General features: G+C 43.4%; 1 protein-coding gene across 4 annotated transcripts in view; it reads right to left on the reverse strand.

The window, feature by feature from the left end:
• Positions 1–18,522, reverse strand: part of LOC147228647 (protein kinase C alpha type-like) — a 111,337-nt gene that overhangs the window by 79,863 nt on the left and 12,952 nt on the right. For all 4 annotated transcript variants that reach the window (XM_086156767.1, XM_086156769.1, XM_086156768.1 and 1 more), the window contains exon 3: positions 12,298–12,380. In XM_086156767.1, the coding sequence (XP_086012893.1) occupies positions 12,298–12,380 (83 nt within the window). The remainder of the gene's footprint in view (positions 1–12,297; positions 12,381–18,522) is intronic.

Below are 18,522 nucleotides of genomic sequence, written 5' to 3' on the forward strand. Positions count from 1 at the left end.
TAGGACTAGGTGTTGGTATCCCTTGATGAAATCATGCCTAAGGCACCGAAGAAACTCTGTGGGGTTTCAAGTGAGCGATGGCCTCCTTCAGGTTGTCAAGTGAGCGCCCTCCTTCATTGATGTTTCGCTGATTGGCCCACGACATCTCCAGAGGGTTCAGCAGTGAATCCCAGCGTCCCAGGTTCACTCCCTAGATGCCATCAGCTCACCTGAAAGCCCACGTTGGATCTCTTCTCTTCAGCCACAGCCACTGGCTCCCATTTTCAGCAGCCCCGGAGAGGTCCTTGACTGCCCGTCTGTGGGCACGTCCTTTAACTCCAATCTCCCTGAGTAGCCTCGATGTTGATGTGGCTATGAAGCCTCTGCAGCCTACTTCCACTGGACGAACCTTCGCTTTCCAGCCTTGTCGCTGAGCATCTGTGACCACTTCAGCATATCTCAGCTTCTTTCGTTCATAGGCCTCCTCCACTGCACCCTCCCAGGGCACCGTGAGCTCTATGATGTAGATGAGCCTGAGAGAGGATGACCACAGGTCTGGTCGCAGGTTGGTGGATGCGATCTCAGCTGGGAAGCAAAGTCTCTTGTCCAGGTCCGCTAGCAGCTTCCAGTCCCGTGCACTGGCCAGTGGCCCAAGGTCAGTTCTCGTGGGGGGTAGGTTGGCTTGCCCCTCCCGCACGAATGGAGTTGTGTGCCAACGGGATGACGGAGGAGGAAGGGCATTTACGCTCGTCCGGCGAGTTTCCAGCACCGCTGCAAGACATCTTAATACCTGGTTGTGTCGCCAGGTATAACGGCCTTGGGAGAGGCTGGTCTTGCATCCCACTAAGATGTGCTTCAGTGTCGCTGGGCTAGAGCATAGAGGGCATGTAGGGTCTTCGCCATACCACTGGTTTAGATTAGCAGGAGAAGGCAGGACATCATAGGCTGCCCTGATGGTAAAGCTCGCCCTGAAGGCCTCCATCTCCCACAGATCTTTCCAGGAGATCTTCCGCTTCTCGACTCCCTCCCATGTCATCCACTGCCCCTGCTTCGCCTGTGACACAGCTTGTGCGCGCCTTCCTGCTTCCTCCTCCTGGCGAACTTCCTGGACCACCAGCTTGCGTCTCTGGGCTGGATTGGCCTTGCTCCAGGCTAGTGTACTGGCCCCAAGCCCAAGTCCACTCCTCCCCTCCTGAACCCGGCCCACAATGTCCCTGTGTCTGAGGGCTGCCTTTGCCTGTTCAGCTGCAGCCAGCGGGGTCCACTTCCTCCCAGTTGCCAGGATGGGGGGTGCTTGGGCTATGAATGGGTCACTTGAACCCAATAGCATCATCTCCAATCTGACTTTGGCACACTTGTACTCCTCTCCCAGACTGGAGATGGGCAGGTGTAGCATCCCTTTGCTGTAGAGCCCAATCCTGCTGAAGCACCTCGGAAGGCCAAGCCACTTCCTTGCATATGAGCTGACCATTCTCTCCAGCTTTTCCTCCTTTGAGAGTGGAACCTCATAGAGGGTTAGTGGCCACAGGAGCCGTGGGAGTAGGCCATACTGCAAGCACCAGAGCTTTAGCTTGGCCGGAAGCAGGGTTCTGTCAATGTTCTCCAGGCCGCTGGCAACCTCCTTCCTGAGCTGCTCTATTTGCTCTTTGTCCTTGAGGGAGGCGTCATACCAGCGACCTCGGCTCTTCACAGGCTTCTCCGAAACCATTGGAATTGGTTCCTCGCCAATGTAGAAGCGGTGGTCTAACAGTTTCCCCTTCACAATGGAAATGCTTCTGGACTTGCTCGGCTTGATCTTCATGCGAGCCAGCTTGATGTTGTCTTGGAGCTTGCTTATAAGCCGTACTGTGCAGGCCTTGGTTGGTTGAGGTGAGTGTTGTGAGGTCATCCATGTAGGCTCTAACTGGTGGAAGCCTTAGTCCGGGTCTTATTCGCTGACCGCCAACCACCCATCGTGAAGCCCGTATGATGACCTCCATGGCCAAGGTGAAGGCCAAGGGGGAGATGGTGCAGCCGGCCATGATCCCCACCTCTAGCTGCTGCCATGCTGTGGTGTACTCTGCGGTTGTCACGCACAGCTGAATGTCTTGGAAGTAAGCCTTGATAAGGCTTGTGAGAGCTGGTGGGACGTGGGACGCTGAAGTAATCGAAGGCTGTCCACAGGAGGTTGTGAGGGACTGAGCCAAAGGCGTTTGCAAGATCCAGGAACACCACATGAAGATCTGTTCCTTCTTTCTTGGCAGCCTGGATCTGATGCCAGATGACGCTAGCATGTTCCACACAGCCGGAGAAGCCGGAGATGCCTGCTTTCTGAATTGATGTATCAATCAGGTTGTTTTCTTTCAGGAATCCTGCCAGTCTTTGAGCTACCACGCTGAAGAAGATTTTCCCCTCCACATTTAGAAGGCTGATCTGGCGAAACTGGCTGATTTTTGATGAATCCTTCTCCTTGGGGATAAGGATCCCTCCAGCCCTCCGCCAGGACGTCGGTATTTCCTTCTTTTGCCACACTACTCTCATCAGCCTCCAGAGAAATCTGGTGCGCAGGACATCTGGTGCGTTTTTATAGAGCCTGTATGGTATTCCGTTGGGGCCTGGGGCCGACGCAGCTCTTGCTCTACGCACAATTTTGTCCACCTCACTCCATCTGGGAGGGCTAATGTCTAGCTCGTACTTTGGTGGGTTAACTGGTGGCATGTCAGTTGGAAGGGGAACCTCTTCATGGCGACGGTCATCTGTGCAGGTCTTTTCCAGATGTTTTTCCAGGTCAGCCTTTGACACTGAGAGACTTCCACTCTTCTCCTTTGTGAAGAGAGTCTTCACAAAGTGGAAGGGGTCTTTGTAGAAGCATGATCTTGTTTGCTCCTTCCTCCTGCGCTTTTTGCAGAGGTTTTCAGCTCTCCTCAGTGTTGTAAGCCTACTCTGGATTTCCTCCTGCAGCAGGTTTATTCCCTCCTTCTCCTCCTCTGTGGCTTACCGCCATTGCCTCTTCAGCTGCCTCCTCTCCTTGACTAGGCGGTCTATTTCTGTTTGCCTTCTGGACTTGGTGGGAACTGCTGTGCTCGATCGCTTGCTTTCGACCACACCAAACCGTTCTGCTCCATAGGCATAGATCAGCCCGCCCATTCTCTCAAACTTCTTCATGGTGGTGCTTTTGATCCCCTCTAGGATGTTGCAGAGATCAGTGTTGATTTCCATCCACAGCGACTTGTCGCAGGACTTTGGCCACTTGACTAATGGCCTTCGCCCCAGGAGTTTCTTCTCTGCTGATGGACGTGCTGTGTTGGATTCCGGTTCCTCTCTTGTGCCTAGCTCTTCCTCCTCTGGGACAGGGGCATTGATGTCCTGCAGACTGTGGTGTGTGTCCTTGATGCTATTGGGTTCAAGCGACCCATTCATAGCCCAAGCACCCCCCATCCTGGCAACTGGGAGGAAGTGGACCCCTATATGACGCATAAACAGCGAACTGAGAACGTGGCTGCTAGGCTATGTTAACGTAACATATTCCGGTAAGAGTCATTCAAATAACTACAGCATATAGCACATGCTACAACCAAACAGTGTCACTCTTAATCGCTAAATGAACGAAATCTTCTTCTGCGGTCTCACTTCTGAACAACTCCACCAAATCCAAAGGTAGACAATGCTGCTTCCGCTTCCATCGGTAAGTCCCTTACGTCAGACATCATCAGTTGTAGTTTCAATTATTCTAGCCTTTCTGAATCCCGACAGGATGGTGTCCTTGCTCTGATAGAGAGGCGATTGCGTTGCATGAAGCGGTAACACCAGGAAAGTCCTCCCGCAAAGTCATTTATATTCATCTCCTTGGCAACTACCTGGGTGTGAAGACGCAACTGTAGTTTTGACGAGCCTCTCCCGGCGGCACGTTGTTCATGTGTGAACTCGTTCCTCAAGCTGTGGCCATCTAGCTTTTAGCCCACTATTAGCTTTTTTAGTTTTCTTCATTTCAGTAAGAGTAACCTCCGCTTTTTGCCAGTCCCTTACAAGTTTCTCACTACCTTCAAACTTTCTTTCTGCTGCTCGATTGCTGTTTTCGGCTGCATGTTTCACTACTTTCAGCTTGTAACCTGCAGAATATGATTTCTTTTTGGTGCCATTTTTGTTCAGCCCTTCTCAGTTGTTTTTATACGCTACCGTGAATGTTGGAATGTTGAAATGATCAATTATCATAGGTACAGAAGTAGCAAGTAGCATCTTTTTTCACAATGCACTTCTGCCATGACTGGTGAATTCTGCTGAAATTTGATTGGTTGGCGTGTGTGTGTGTGTGTGTGTGTGTGTGTGTGTGTGTGTTTGTGACGATCACTGATATATTAAACACACACAAGCAGACACAGACAGACACACATCAGAGCAAGAGAGCTCAATGAAGTCGCACCCCCGGCCAAACTATAGAAAAAACTATGACTTATAATCCGAAAAATAATATATACACACACACACACACACTCACTCACACACAGTGCATAATCAAAAAAAAGCATCATATATATATGTATATACACTGTGTGAGTTTCTGCGGGCATCAGCTAATTTTATTTAATGTTTTTCAATGCCCTTTTTAAAGAAAATTTAAACAAATTCAATGCCCTTGTCCAACTACTGATACATGTATTCATAATAATGTTGATCATTTCAATATGGAACTTATTTTGCTCAGCAGCAGATATGTACATATAACCTTCTGAGTGTCAATGGAATAAAAGAAGCACATGGATTGAAGTTTATGGAGGATTATTACTGCCTTTGTCTTACTTTGTTTCTTTTATTTCCAACTCTGTGTCAACTATTCTCAGTACAAAGCAATTGTTCTTGTATCTCCTCCTTAGAGTACTTGACATGGTGATGATTTGAGCCATGAGTGCACTGCCAAAATTTTTTCAGCTTTTTCAGACAGTCCATCAATGTCCCTGTGAAGGCTCATGCACATCTCTGTCAACACAGCCTTTTCCTTTCTCACAGCTTCCAGCTCATCGTCCAATGCTTTTATAAGTGCAAGCATTGCACCACCTCACTTCCTCCTCTCTTCATTTAGGTCCGCAGACAGGCTTGGCAGGTTTTCATTGAAGATAGGGCTCTTGATCTTTTTTTTGTCATGAATGCTCCTGGTGTCGCAGTTCTAGTCCATTACAGAGACAGGGTATCTAAATGGCTTCCACTTAACTGTGGCTGCTTGAATTTGTTGAAAGTTTGAGAACCATATCAGAGTGACATGAAGATGTGGCCTTTGAAGAAAGGATGGAAACACCCTTGCTTGAGGATTAGCTTGAAATACAAATATGCTTCACTGTCTGTGACAACCTGTGGTGCCTTTGGTTGGTTTTACTATTTAATGATGTATCCTTTTACGGATTACATATTATGAAAGAGTCTTAAACATTAACCTAACAAATGAAACTGTCTGCCTGCAACTTATAAACAATTTACAGACTATATTTAAGTAGTTTCTGACTTCCTTTTTCTGGCAGTCACTCTGTTTCAGCTATCTGAACAATGATTAGCCCTCTGGGGTCAGGAGTTTTTGTCTGTGGATGTTCTCAGTCATCCAGTTCATAGTAAACTATTTTCAAATTCTTCTTGGCAATTGGAGTTGAGTTTTCTCTCAGTGTATGTTTGTGAAAGCAGACATACACATACATAGAGCAGACATACAGAGCCAAAAAACACTTGCATGTTGATTGAGGTCATATGTGATGTTGCACTGATAATAAAATTTGAGAGTTACTTACAAAACTCTGAATTTAGCCTGCTGAGTCTTGAGGTGCAGCAAGAAGAATTCAAACTGTTAAGCATTAATCTGACTATGAGTTCAGTGACATCGAAGACAATGATTAACCTGCAGGGCTAATTTGGATCATTTTAATGTGAGGTCTTTGTTGCTGTAGTAAAAATGAACCCTAATTAAGTTATGCACCACGGCTTAAAAAGATTGTGTCTAAAACCACTGTGCATTACTTGTTCAGTATGTCAAAAAGATACAGTTTATGACTGTGCTGGTCTATATAATGGAGAGCAGATAAAGACTATAGTGAAAAATCATTTTCACAAATGGTTTCAGCTGTGTTGTTTGAAAAAACATCCTGTCAGTCAAATGTCTCAAATCAATTGCAACACATCAAACTTCAAGATGCTAAAATGAGTGTATTAACTATTAAGTGAAGGTACTTTTTATATGCATTCTATTGTGTAACAAACCTCAGACATAATTTTTGCAAATACAGCAGGGAACGCTAAAATGTTTTCTGCTTCCTCTTCTTAACTGTGATTGTACTTGAAATGTTAATGGACAATATCAATAGTAACGTATCATTTACAGGTGGGGCAGCATGGTGAAGGAGGTAGAGCAATTGTCTTTGGAACACTCCTGGTTTGTTTCCCGGCTCCTCCTAGTGTGTTTAAGTGTTGTTGAGCAAGACGCTGAACCCTCCCCTGGTGCTGATGGATGGCAGCCTACTGCTCATGGTTCATCCATAATGGGTCAATTGCGGAGAGTGAATTTCCCCACAAGGGATTGATAAAGGGTAAATTACTATTATTATTTCATCTCTTCAATGTGTAGTAAGACAGTGATATCTACTCCGAGAGCAATGAAACAGTTGAGTAAGTTAGTGGGGCCAAATAAAATGAGCCTGTGAAAAAAAACAAAAAAAAAAACTGATGCCATTGTGTAAACTGGTCAGGGTAGTATATGTGCCGCTACCACTCTGAGGCTTGCTCACACTTTGTTTCTTCCAGAGGTTGTAAAAATAGCTGTGAGTTATAAAATGCATGTAGTCTAGTAACTGAAGTGCATGGACGATATCACACATCAAGATCATCGCTGGTCAGGCGAATCGATCTGTTAGGGCCTTGGGTGACGGGAGGTTTACAAGTTCCTGAAGGCTCAGAATGCTGCCTTCAAAGCAAAGGACACACTTGGCTTGAGGCCAGCAAAAGCCAACCTGTCCATGTCATGACAGCAGAGAAAGTCTGAGTCTGTGGCAGGGGTTATGGACCATTATGGACTACAAGCCCACAACATAGACCTGTGGTAATCACACCTAGCTACACAACAGGCACACAACAGCAACCATGCACAGAAGACCCCGCCCTTTGTTAACTCCTTCTGACTGTGTGAGGAGATCCTTTGTCAGAATCAACATATGCAACGTTCCACGACTCAGACAACATACCCGGCCATGTAGTAAGATTGTCTTGAGGAACTCATATAATTGTTTTGGACACTTCCAACACAACGGTGAGTCTGGCTGTTGTTTCCACTTACCTGAGAGCTACCACAATTGTCCTTGTCTCAAAGAGGTATTTTCCTTCTAGCTTCAATAACTACAGTCCAGTTGCGATTACTCCCAATCTCATGAAAGGCTTAAGGGGTGAGTCATGCAGGATATTGGTCTAACCACTCAAACAAACATGCCCTATCCACTGCCCTCCACCCAGCCCTCACCCATCTGGTCAAGATTACCGTACTTTCCGCACTATAAGGTGCACCAAAAGCCTCTAATTTTCTCAAAAAACGACAGTGCGCCTTATATATGGATCGATATTGAGCCGCAAGAGGTCTCACAACTACGGGAAGCAGCCGCCGACTCCATTTTCTCCCGTAGAAGAAGAAGCACGGGTGCATGCTGGGATATGTGACTGCGCGAGGCGTGCATTTTCATTTCCATTTCCATTTGTGTGTGTGTGTGTGTGTGTGTGTGTGTAAAGACCCCAAAATGGCTCCTTTCAAGAGACATGCTTACAACGCAGAGTTTAAACTCCAGGCACGTGGTAGAACATGGGAATAGAACAGCAGCAAGAGAAATCAACATTAAAGAATCAATGTTGTGGAAGTGGAGGAAGCAACAAGATGACCTGCGCCAAGTAAAGAAGACCAAACAGAGTTTCCGAGGGAACAAAGCCAGATGGCTACAGTTAGAGGACAAACTTGAACAGTGGGTTGTTGAACAAAGAGCAGCAAGTAGAAGCGTCTCTACAGTCACTATTCAAATGAAGGCAGCAGCGCTAGCTAGCAACATGAACATCAATGAATTTAGAGGAGGTCCTTCTTGATGCTTTGGTTTTATGAAAAGCTTTGAACTGTGACAAATGGAGTTTGAAATACATTGTTTTTGATGAAGGCGGCGCAAATACCGGTAAGAGCTACCAGTACGTACGATACTGTATTGTGAGTGCACTAACTTGTTTTGGGAGTGAACAGAGTTGTCAGAATGTTGGTTTGTTCTCTATTAATAAAGTTTGACTGACTTATCTGCCTGTTTTTTTGACATTCCCTTTAGCGCAGCTTCATGCTTCTATTCTATATGCCTCATAATGTGGTGCACCTTATATATGAAAAAAGTAAAATAGACCATTAACTGAAGGTGCGCCTTATTATCCGGTGCACCTTATAGCGCAGAAAATAGGGTAATATGTTAGAAAGCTGTTCATGGGTTTAAGTTTAGCATTCAAACATATATATCCCCAACAACTTTTCCCCAAACTAGACCACCATGCAGTGCAAGTGCTCGTTGGTGTTTCAGATGGAAATATCACAGACAGTTCAAGTCAGCAACGACACATCCAGCATCATCACTCTGAACACAGGCCAAATATGTGTACAGACCCCCTTCTTTCCACTCTGACCCATGACTACTCACCAAAACACAACTCCAGTTTCTTCATCATCATCTACGATGACACAATTGTGGTAGGTCTATTCAGTAACAGAGTCGAGACAAACTACAAAAGTGAGATGAGTCACCTTGCCGTGGGTACTCAGCCAGCAGCCTGTCTCCCAACACAGAGAAGACAAAGGAGTTTATTGTGGAAAGCGCACACACGATATGGTCCTCAGACCATAAACGGTGTTGAGGGTGAGTTGCACCAAGTTCCTGGATGCACAGAAAGGAGGGAACTAAGAAGCATGTAGCCTTCATTGTGAGCCCTCTCAGCTTCACCAAGAAGATCCTTGGGCAGAAGCAAGGTGGGCAATTGGCCTCGACTCAATAAGAGGCTGCTCCAAGACCTCAGTTTGTTGTCTTAATTCTTTTTGTCCTAAAACCTAGTACCCACTAGAGTCCGGAATCAGCCCTGCAAAGACTTTCTCTGCTGTCACAGCTCCTGTCATACATTTGGTATGCTCTATTTAAAGAGCCTGGGTTAATGATCTTGCATGACACACTGACATATCTCCAGTTACAGAGGCCAAGTTGGGTTTTTTGCAATGCTGAGAGGCACCCCTGCAAGCAAGCAGGCATGCAAATGGAGTTTCACACTTTACAAGGGGTTAAAGCAGTCGTAATTGTAACAGTGTTCAACAGTGTTGAAGTGATTTGCACTTCTGCTTCACCCAAAGATGGTTCCTTGTTTGATTTTTTGGTCATCTGGGGTCCTTTTTGTGTAACCAGAAAACTTAGGAATCTCAACTATGGGTGTTTATGAGACAATGAAGGGGTGTATTTCTCATCTCTCTTCATCATTTGCCTCATAATGAACTGGTAATCTGCTCAGCTTGCACGTTGCGTAACAATCACATCCAGCTGAGACCAGCTTCAACAGTCGGGCCACTTCCATCATAAATAGAAATAAACTTGTAGAATGTGGTAAGCTCCATAACAGTTTACTGAACATATATAAAAAAGCAAACAGACATGTTAAAAGTTGCTCGACTGACAAAGAGGATAATATGTACAGAATCCATTGTAAAATGCTGACCAAAATAGCACAATGATGGTGGTGAGAGAGTGTAATTAGTGCAGGCAATAGGTGATGAAGAAGTGACAAGCAGACTTCTTGTCACAGGAGGGACACAGAAGGGATGGTGGTATACTTTGCAAAAAGGATGGAAATGGTGGGAGTAAATAATATCTTCCAGAAAATGTATAGAAATACAGTCACTTATAACAGTGGAGGTAGGAGTCCACAGGCAGACTACATCTTGTCTTGACGATGTTATCTGAAGCAGATCAGTCTGCAAAGTAGTGGTAGGTGAGAGTGTGAGCAGACAGCATAGGATTGTAGTTTGTGGGATGGCTGGTGACAAGGAAGATGAAGAGGACAAATGCAGGACAGAAGATGAAGTGGTGGAAGCTGAAAGAGGAGGGAAGATGTATGGTGTTCTGGGCGGAGCGACAGAGGCAACAGTGGAGTTTCTGACAATATCATTCAACAGGATCTTAATATGGTATGGTTATATTCCCAAAAAGCATCCAACAGATGCAGGATTTGCTTTAAGAATGGTGGTAAAGAAGGTCAGAGGGAGCTGCATTGTGCCATCATAAATCTAGAAAAAGCATATGACAGGGTGCAGAGAAGGACTTTGGTACTGAATGAGAAACTCTGGAGTGGCAAAAATGTTGGATTAGTCCAGGACATGAATGAGAGCTGTGAGACAGTGGGCCGGAGCTGTAAAAGAGGAGAGCAAGGTGGAGGTGCGACTACATCAGGGATCAGCTCTGACAGGCTGACAAATGAGGTTAGACAGGAATTTCCATAAACTACAATGTTTGGAGATGACAAAGTGATCTATAGTGACAGGAGGAAAATCTCAAAAGGTGGTGGTATGCCCTGGAAAGAAGAGGCATGAAGGTTATCCGCAGGAATACAGAAAATATATGTGAATGAGAGGGACCCAAGTGGAACCATAATGCTTTTTCTTTCCCCTGCTTGCTATTCTTTGTCTTGCGCTGTCTCTCTTTGAACTATTAGTGTTACGTCCGCTAGTAATGTCTGCTAGAAGCAATGTCTGTTGTGTTTTCCCTGTTCCTCTCTCTCTCCCTTCTCTGATTCCAGGTGGGCTTGTGCGGTTGGGGAGGCAGACAGGTGGAAGCAACTGAGAATCAGCAAACAAGGCGCAGCTGCAGCTGTTTGGCCACACCCTTCTTGTGCAGCTTAAAAGGCGCACACCCCGGATGACTCATTGCCGGAACGTCACATTCCACAGCTATGACCACTGGGTTACACCTGCAACCATGTGGACTGGTCACCTGCAAGATTTGTTAGTTCCTCCTCGCCAGCTCAGCTTCTGTCCGTCAGAACCCCTGAATCATTCCACCGGTCTGCTACACCGTCATCCAACTCTGCCGCCACACACTGTGCTCTGCCTGCCTGGAACCCCCTGCCTCACTTGCTGCTTTCCCACCAGTTGAGTACCGTAGGTTCGTTTAGATTAGGAATCCTTGCATTACTAGACTTGTTAGTTTGTTTGTTCGTAGCTTAATTGATAACATTTGTTTGTATTGTCACTTAGGTCTCTCCACTAGCGTTAAAGCTAGTCGCCATCAGTTTGTTAGCCTGTTCACTAGTTTTGCTAGTCGTTCTTGTTTGGTTCCATTTCTGTTTGTATTTTGGCAGCCATTAAATATTTATTACTAATTTGAGTCCTGGTCGTGTCTTGTTGCTCCGCACCTGAGTCTTTGAACCAACAGTAACAATTAGAGCCTCTCCTTTGCATTTCATTCAAAATCCAAAAATGGAATTGCTCAAATGGTGTCTCAACATAATCAAGCAAATTTTCTCAACAATACAAGGTAAAGCTGAGTCCTCCTGTCCCGACGGAATGTTTATAGCCAGATACACGATGGACTCCTGAGGGGAAGTGGAGGGTCATGTCTGTCAATCTAGTTCTGTGAGGAACACTGAAGACATCTACATTATTGGATTTAGGTTAACAGGTATGCTGCTGTTTGGAGCTCGTGGTTTCCTGATTTATCACAAAATGCTGGAGAAGCTGGCAGAACCTGAGAAGCTGCCAGCCATGGTAGAAGGAATGGGCAGGGCTGGTAACACTCAGACTCAAATGATAAGCGAGAACTGTCAGACAGGATGAACGATTGTCAAGGATGGATGCCAACTTGGAGATGTTGGCAGCTCGGCTCGACGGAAATTGGATACATTGGGAAACCAGAAAAGGCTTACGGCAGACAGTGTCGGCATGAACCCAAACAATTATCTTCATTGCCCAACGCCATGTGCTGGTATCGCTACACTCCTGGATGTTATGCAAGCTTAGGTTTAACTTTCAGCTCCTATGGAATTTCTTTAAATGTGCTTCCTTTGTTTCAAATATATGTGTAGTCTGTACACATGTCAATATCCAACATACTTCAATTAAGACAACCCACAGCAAACTCACTCAATGACAAGTAATTTTTCATCCCTCTACTCTGAAAATGACGCTCATCAAATGAAGATAAAGTGACATGTTTGCTTAGTCTAAGAAAAGAGGCTTGGTTGATAGATACAATAGTTGTATATATGGTAATTTGCCTCTTAGAGGAGTGCATGAATGAAAATAGCTGGCCATTGATTACTTACATCTGTGTCAGGCCCCTTATCAGCCCCTGGGCAGGAGAATGTGACAAACTCATGGCATCGTTTGTGGACCACAAAACAGCAAACTGCAGTGAATCAGAAAAAAAGAGAATAAAAATGATTGTGAAGAAAGAGGCACAAATAAAGAAATGCATACACTAATGGAGACAGACAACAAAATTGACAAAGAGATCGTTAAAATACTGTGTATCACTTTCAGCATGACTCCTCTCAGACAACAGAACAATGAGATCTCAGAGCACTTGTATGATGAAACCAAAAAATGGCAGATGCCTTTGATCTTATATGTCTAAATGGGCAGGCCTACCTGCAGAGTGACTGCTCTTATCGAACAGTAATATGCTATCTCAATCATTGAACAAGAGCTACTGGTGACACTACAAACATGACACGAATAAATCACACAAAAATGTAGATGAATCCAAAGTAACTGAATTTATCTCAAAAAGCCACAACTTAGGTCTTACTATTTAAATTTATTTGCAGTTTCATTCTGTTCAACATATACTGAGTGGAAAAAGTTGAAATAAAGGTCACTAAGAGCAGTGCAATAGGAGACTCAAACAGTAAAAGACAATGGTTACTGAACAGTAACAGTAATGAGCAGACTGATGTGAAAAAATTACATAAGTATACTAAAATGAAACTGAAGTGCTGTATTCCTACTGTTCTGTTGTTGTTCAAGTTAACACTTGTTTGCCATCTTATGCATCATATATCCTTCTCCAACCACAAATGAGATAAAAAATAAAAAAAATCTCCTTAATTGTTCAAGGCTCGCCCACATTTCAAGAGATACCTGCAAAAGCATCTGAATTGGTGGTTTAACAGTCTGGTTGTTTAGTATTGTACCAATAACTCTGATCTGTGCCTCCTACAAAATAGAAAAAGGAAGAATAGGTTGCGTCCTGGGAGTGATGGGTCAGAAGTGATTATTACCCTGTTCCTGACTGAAGAAGAGTATATGTCCTCAATACAGGCCAGATTATCTGTTTTGATCTGTTCCTGGTGTGTTTGATAGCTGAACCAGTTAATAATTGCAATGAAGAGATTGATAACAAAGTACATCCTCTGTTGGGCCTTTTGTGCCACACCATCAGTGATTGACAACCACTTTAGGTCTTTAATGATTAAGATGGATCCTAGATCCTCAGTAGCCACAGTGCTGTTAAGTATGGTGATGTGGACAACCTGTGGAGGTGTGGAAGTATCTAGGAGAGGCAGCGGTAGATTTTCTGACTAGATTATTCAACAGGATCTTAAGAGGATGAGAAGATGCCTGAAGAATGGAGACGAAGTGTGATGGTGTCTATTTTTAAGAATAGGGCAGATGTGCAGAATTGCAGCAACTACAGAGGGATAAAGTTGATGAGCCATACAATGAAGTTATGGGAGAGAGTAGTGGAAACTAAACTGAGAGCAGGAGTTTAGTTTAGTTTAGTTTAGTTTGGATTAGTATAGTATTCTCTGTATCCTCCTCTCTCACACCAACTATCTTCATATCATCTCTCACAACATCTATAAATCTTCTCTTTGGTCTTCCTTGAGACCATTCCTTTAACCATTTATGCTGCACTTCAGGGGGTCATGGGGATGCTAGAGCCTATCACAGCTGTCATTGGGTGCAAGGCAGGATAAACCCTGAAGGGCCACATATAGAAAAACATTCACTCTCCTTCATATACAGTATATGGGCAGTTTGGGGTCTCCAATGACCTTATGCATTTTGGATTGTGGGAGGAAACCAGAGAACCAGAGGAAACCCATGCAGACATGGGAAGACCATGCAAACTCCACAAAGAAAGGCCACACAGAATCAAATGTGGGAATTGTTGCGGTGAGACAGAAAGGCTAACCATTGTGTCTTCACGCCACCCAAGAAAAAGGCAGGGAGCATCCAGATTAGAACTGGTGACTTTTTGTTCTGCAGTCAAATGCTCTTACACTGTGCTATTCCCCCAGCTATCATGTTCAGAAAACTGGAACTAACTGAGGATACAGCTTCCATATGCACAGTTAACGGCATTATATGTTTTTACAGTGGACAACTTAACCAAAGCAGGCTAACAGGACAAAAATAGCAATCATATTTTGTCTAGGGATGATTTTATTGCATTGTGCATCTCCTCTGACACCAACTCTAGTTCCTCCCTTCCCAGAGAGGTGACACTCCATGTCCCAGTTTGCCCCACCAGGGGCCTGCACACTTAACATTTAAATTCTCACTAAAATGCAACATAAAATTCATTATATCTCACCACGTTGTCTTTTCATGCGTGGTGAACCAACGGGGTAACTTCTTTGTACTGTTTTTGAGAACTCCTTGCTGATAGAATGAATTTAGCTAATTTACAGATCAACAACTTTCCTAAAAAAAATTCACTTTTTTTCTATAATCAAGGGGAATTACTGTGACAAAACTGCCACTTTTATTCAATTTAAAATTTGCAAAATAAAAGGAACATGAAAAATGAGTTTTTAGAATGAGAAGTGAGGTAATGTTTATGAACAAGGAGCAGAACTGTGTGTAATTTTGAATTGAATTGTTTGAAGGAGGCAAAAGATTAATCCGAGACAGTGCACTGATTAATAAAATCAAAACACATAGAGACGTATAAAAATAAATACGAGACTAGAAAAGAGCAGAGCACATTGCATTGGCAAATTTAAAGTATTTCAAATGTATGTTATTTCACTACTCTCATGAGGGATCGCAGTCCAGGTTATTAGGTGATTGTAGTTCTTTTGCACTGCAGTCAAATGGAATATCAACGTAACCAGTCATGCCCTGAATGGGCTTTTGTGACTGTGTGGGTATGATCATAAAAAAATGGTCCAATGGAATGGTGATGCTCCAAGTTGTATTTACAGCATTAGTACAAGTTTCATGTTGCTATTACTTTTTCACTTCTCTTTTTTTCGCATTTTTTAGTTTTCCTGTTGTTCTAAAAGAAGCTTATCCTAAGCAGCTTGTGAACAAAATGACTGTCCAATGGCTAATGCACTCACTTAACCCCTCATCATCATGCACTGTTCTAACAAATACTTGTGAAGCAAAAGGTCTACCATTTAAGCTGATTTTGACAAATTACATAACTGTCCCAGAGGCAAATGGTGTACAACAATGATTGTTTTACTCAGTGAAGAAATGAAAATGCAGACAAGAATGAAAAAATATATCCAACACAATTTAATCATGTTTTTGAGTAACATTAGGGAATTTTGTGACACAAAAAGTCCTTCTAGAATATAAATACTTCAATTTGACTGGTTTAGTCATACTCAGAGATCGAGACGAAAGGCAGACGGGAGGCAACAATGAACTAGGAAAAACATTAAGGTCTACCAACACAGGCATAGTTGAAATGTGTCAGTTCAGAAAACATGTGTGTGCAGCCATATCAGACTGTTACTTCCTGTTATATATATATATATATATATATATATATATATATATAAAAAACAATAATAGGGAGAAAAGGAAATTGGTGTAAAGGAGGTGGTGACTGATTACACATCAGGAATAAGTACATTGCAGTAAATTGCATTGCAAAACTGCCTGATTCCAACTTATAGTACACTGTGACTAAATAAGTTGTAGTTCTGCAGATGCAGCAATTTAACAGCTTGCTGGTCAGCTGAAGATGATGCAAGACTGAAATTGAAATCAAAAGGGGCTTGAGAAAAGTCAAAAAGTGAAGTTATTTTGTCCTGATAACCTGCAGAATATGAACATCTGAATTTGTGAAAGAACACACTTTTGATTAAAAAAAAACATTTTCTTCAACTTCATAACTTCCTCTTTAACAAACACTTGAAAATAGTGCATTCTTTTTGAAAATTAAGGTGATAGGGACTAAACACTTTAACCATTTTGTTTATGAGCCCTGACATTTTGCAAAACAGGGTGTCCTGAAATGTTATATAATTTTCAAATGTGTTCTTGGTTGTTTAATATTAAATCAAATTTTACAATGAAACACATTCATATGTGTAAAAAGGGAAAAAAAAAGTCCCATTGAGATTGATGGTGAATGTTAAAAATGAATTTTCTTCTTCGCCTTTCGGCTTTTCCCTTCAGGGATCACCACAGCGAATCAACCTTCTCCATCTAACCCTGTTCTCTGTACCCTACTCTCTCACACCAACTACCTTCATATCATCTCTCACTACATCCATAAATCTTCTGTTTGGTCTTCCTCGAGACCTCTTGCCTGGCAGCTCCAATTCCAGCATCCCTCTACAAATATATTCACTATCCCTCCTCTGTACATGACTGAACCATCTCAGTCTCACTTCTCTGCCCTTCTCTCCAAAGCATCTAACATGAGCTATCCCTCTGATAAACTCATTCCTGATCCTATCCATCCTAGTCACTCTCAAACAGAACCTCAACATCTTCATCTCTGCAACCTCTAGCTCACCTCCTGTCTTTTAGTCATTGGAACTGTTTCTAAGCCATACAGCATCATTGCTCTCAGCACTGTCTTTTACACCTTTCCTTTCACTCTGGCTCTTCACCTCTTTTCCACTCTCTCCCTTGCACTGGACTGTTGACCCAAAGTACCTGAAATCCACCAACTTCTTGATCTCCACTCCCTGTAGCGTCACGTCGACCAACTCTACCTTTTCCTGTCCCAATATTCAAAGTCCATTCTCACAGTCCCAGACTCTTTTCTCTTCTCTCTTCATCTGTATACATATATATACACAGTATATTGAGGCCTCCTGTCTGGCATTTACATACTCCATATCCGTCAACTCATATATACATTATTCCTACTCTGAGCATGTCTAAACCATGCCAGTCTGGCCTCTCTGACTTTATCTCCGAAACATCTGAAATCTGCTGTCCATCTGATGGACTCACTCCTGATCCAATCCATCCTTCTCACTCCCAGATAGAAACAAAAAAATTTCATCTGTGTTACCTTAAGCTCTGTCTCCAGTCATTATTATCTGTTAGTGCCACTAAACTGTGCAACATTGCTTGTCTTATCACAGTCTTGAATACTTTCCTTTACGCGTACATCTAAAAAATTTGAATATCATGAAAAGTTCAAGTTTGCTAATTTCAGAAAGTGAAAGCAATTTATTATGCAGATTCAATACACACTGAGTGAAATTTTTCAAGTCTTGAAATGTTGAGGATTATGGCTGACAGATAATGAAAAACAAAAATCATTGTCTCAGAAAGTTAGAATCGTACACAAGAGCAATAAAAAAAATTATTCAAAAGAGATGTCAGACTTCAGAAAAATATGTTCATTTCTATTAACTTAGTTCTTGCTTGGGCCTCCTTTTGCATGAATTGCTGCATTGATTCAGCATGGCAATGGATGCAATCAGCCTGTGGAACTACCCTTAGTAATGGAACCCCAGGATGCTTTGGGACTAACCTTCGGGCCATCTGCATTATTGGGTGTGATGTCTCTCATTTTCCTCTTGTTAAATCTACAGTTGCTCTGTCGGTTTCAGGTCAGACAAGTTTGCTGGCCAACCAAGAAACAGTAGCACCATGATCACTGAACCAGGTTTTGATACCTCTGGCAGTGCGGGCAGGTGCCAAGTCCTACTGTAAAATGAAGTCAGCATCTCCATAAAGCCAGTCAGCCCAAGGATGCATGAAGTCTGAATTTGTAGCATTTGTAGCTAAGCAGCTAGAAGTACAGGCTCATACTTAGACAGAATACCACAGATGCAGTATATGCTATGAGAATGCTGGTATACCTTCGTTTTGAAAAGGAGGCAGTCCAATTTCCAGTTTTCATGTTGTCCCCCCCATTGGCTAGCTGCATAACACAGCATTTTTCCTCTCTTTTCTGGCTAAAAGTTAAAATAATCAACCTTTCCGGGTGTTTGGAAGTAGTGTGAATAAGAACAGCTAGGTAACAACCCAAGTTTAGCTCAGTTATTGCCTTTTTTTCCCCCCACAAGTCTCAGGGCGCATGGCTCCTAATGTATACACATGGCATTAGCTACTAGTGCCACGCAGCACAACAGTGCTGCCGCATGAGAGACTCGAAGTCCCCCGGAACCTGAGGAGGAGCAGACAGGGACCCGTGCCAGTAAACAGCGCAGTAAAAAGCAGGGACAACGCAGACCTGACCTCCCGTCCATTTATATGGGAAATGTAAAATCTCTTACCAACTGGATGGAAAAGATAACGACGCTGTCTCAACATCAGAGTAAATACAGGGAGTGTTG

The sequence above is a fragment of the Fistularia commersonii genome, chromosome 12, assembly GCF_037954325.1.
Source record: "Fistularia commersonii isolate RoL2024-O1a breed Wild chromosome 12, RoL_Fcom_v1.0, whole genome shotgun sequence".
Taxonomy (NCBI): Eukaryota; Metazoa; Chordata; class Actinopteri; order Syngnathiformes; family Fistulariidae; genus Fistularia; species Fistularia commersonii.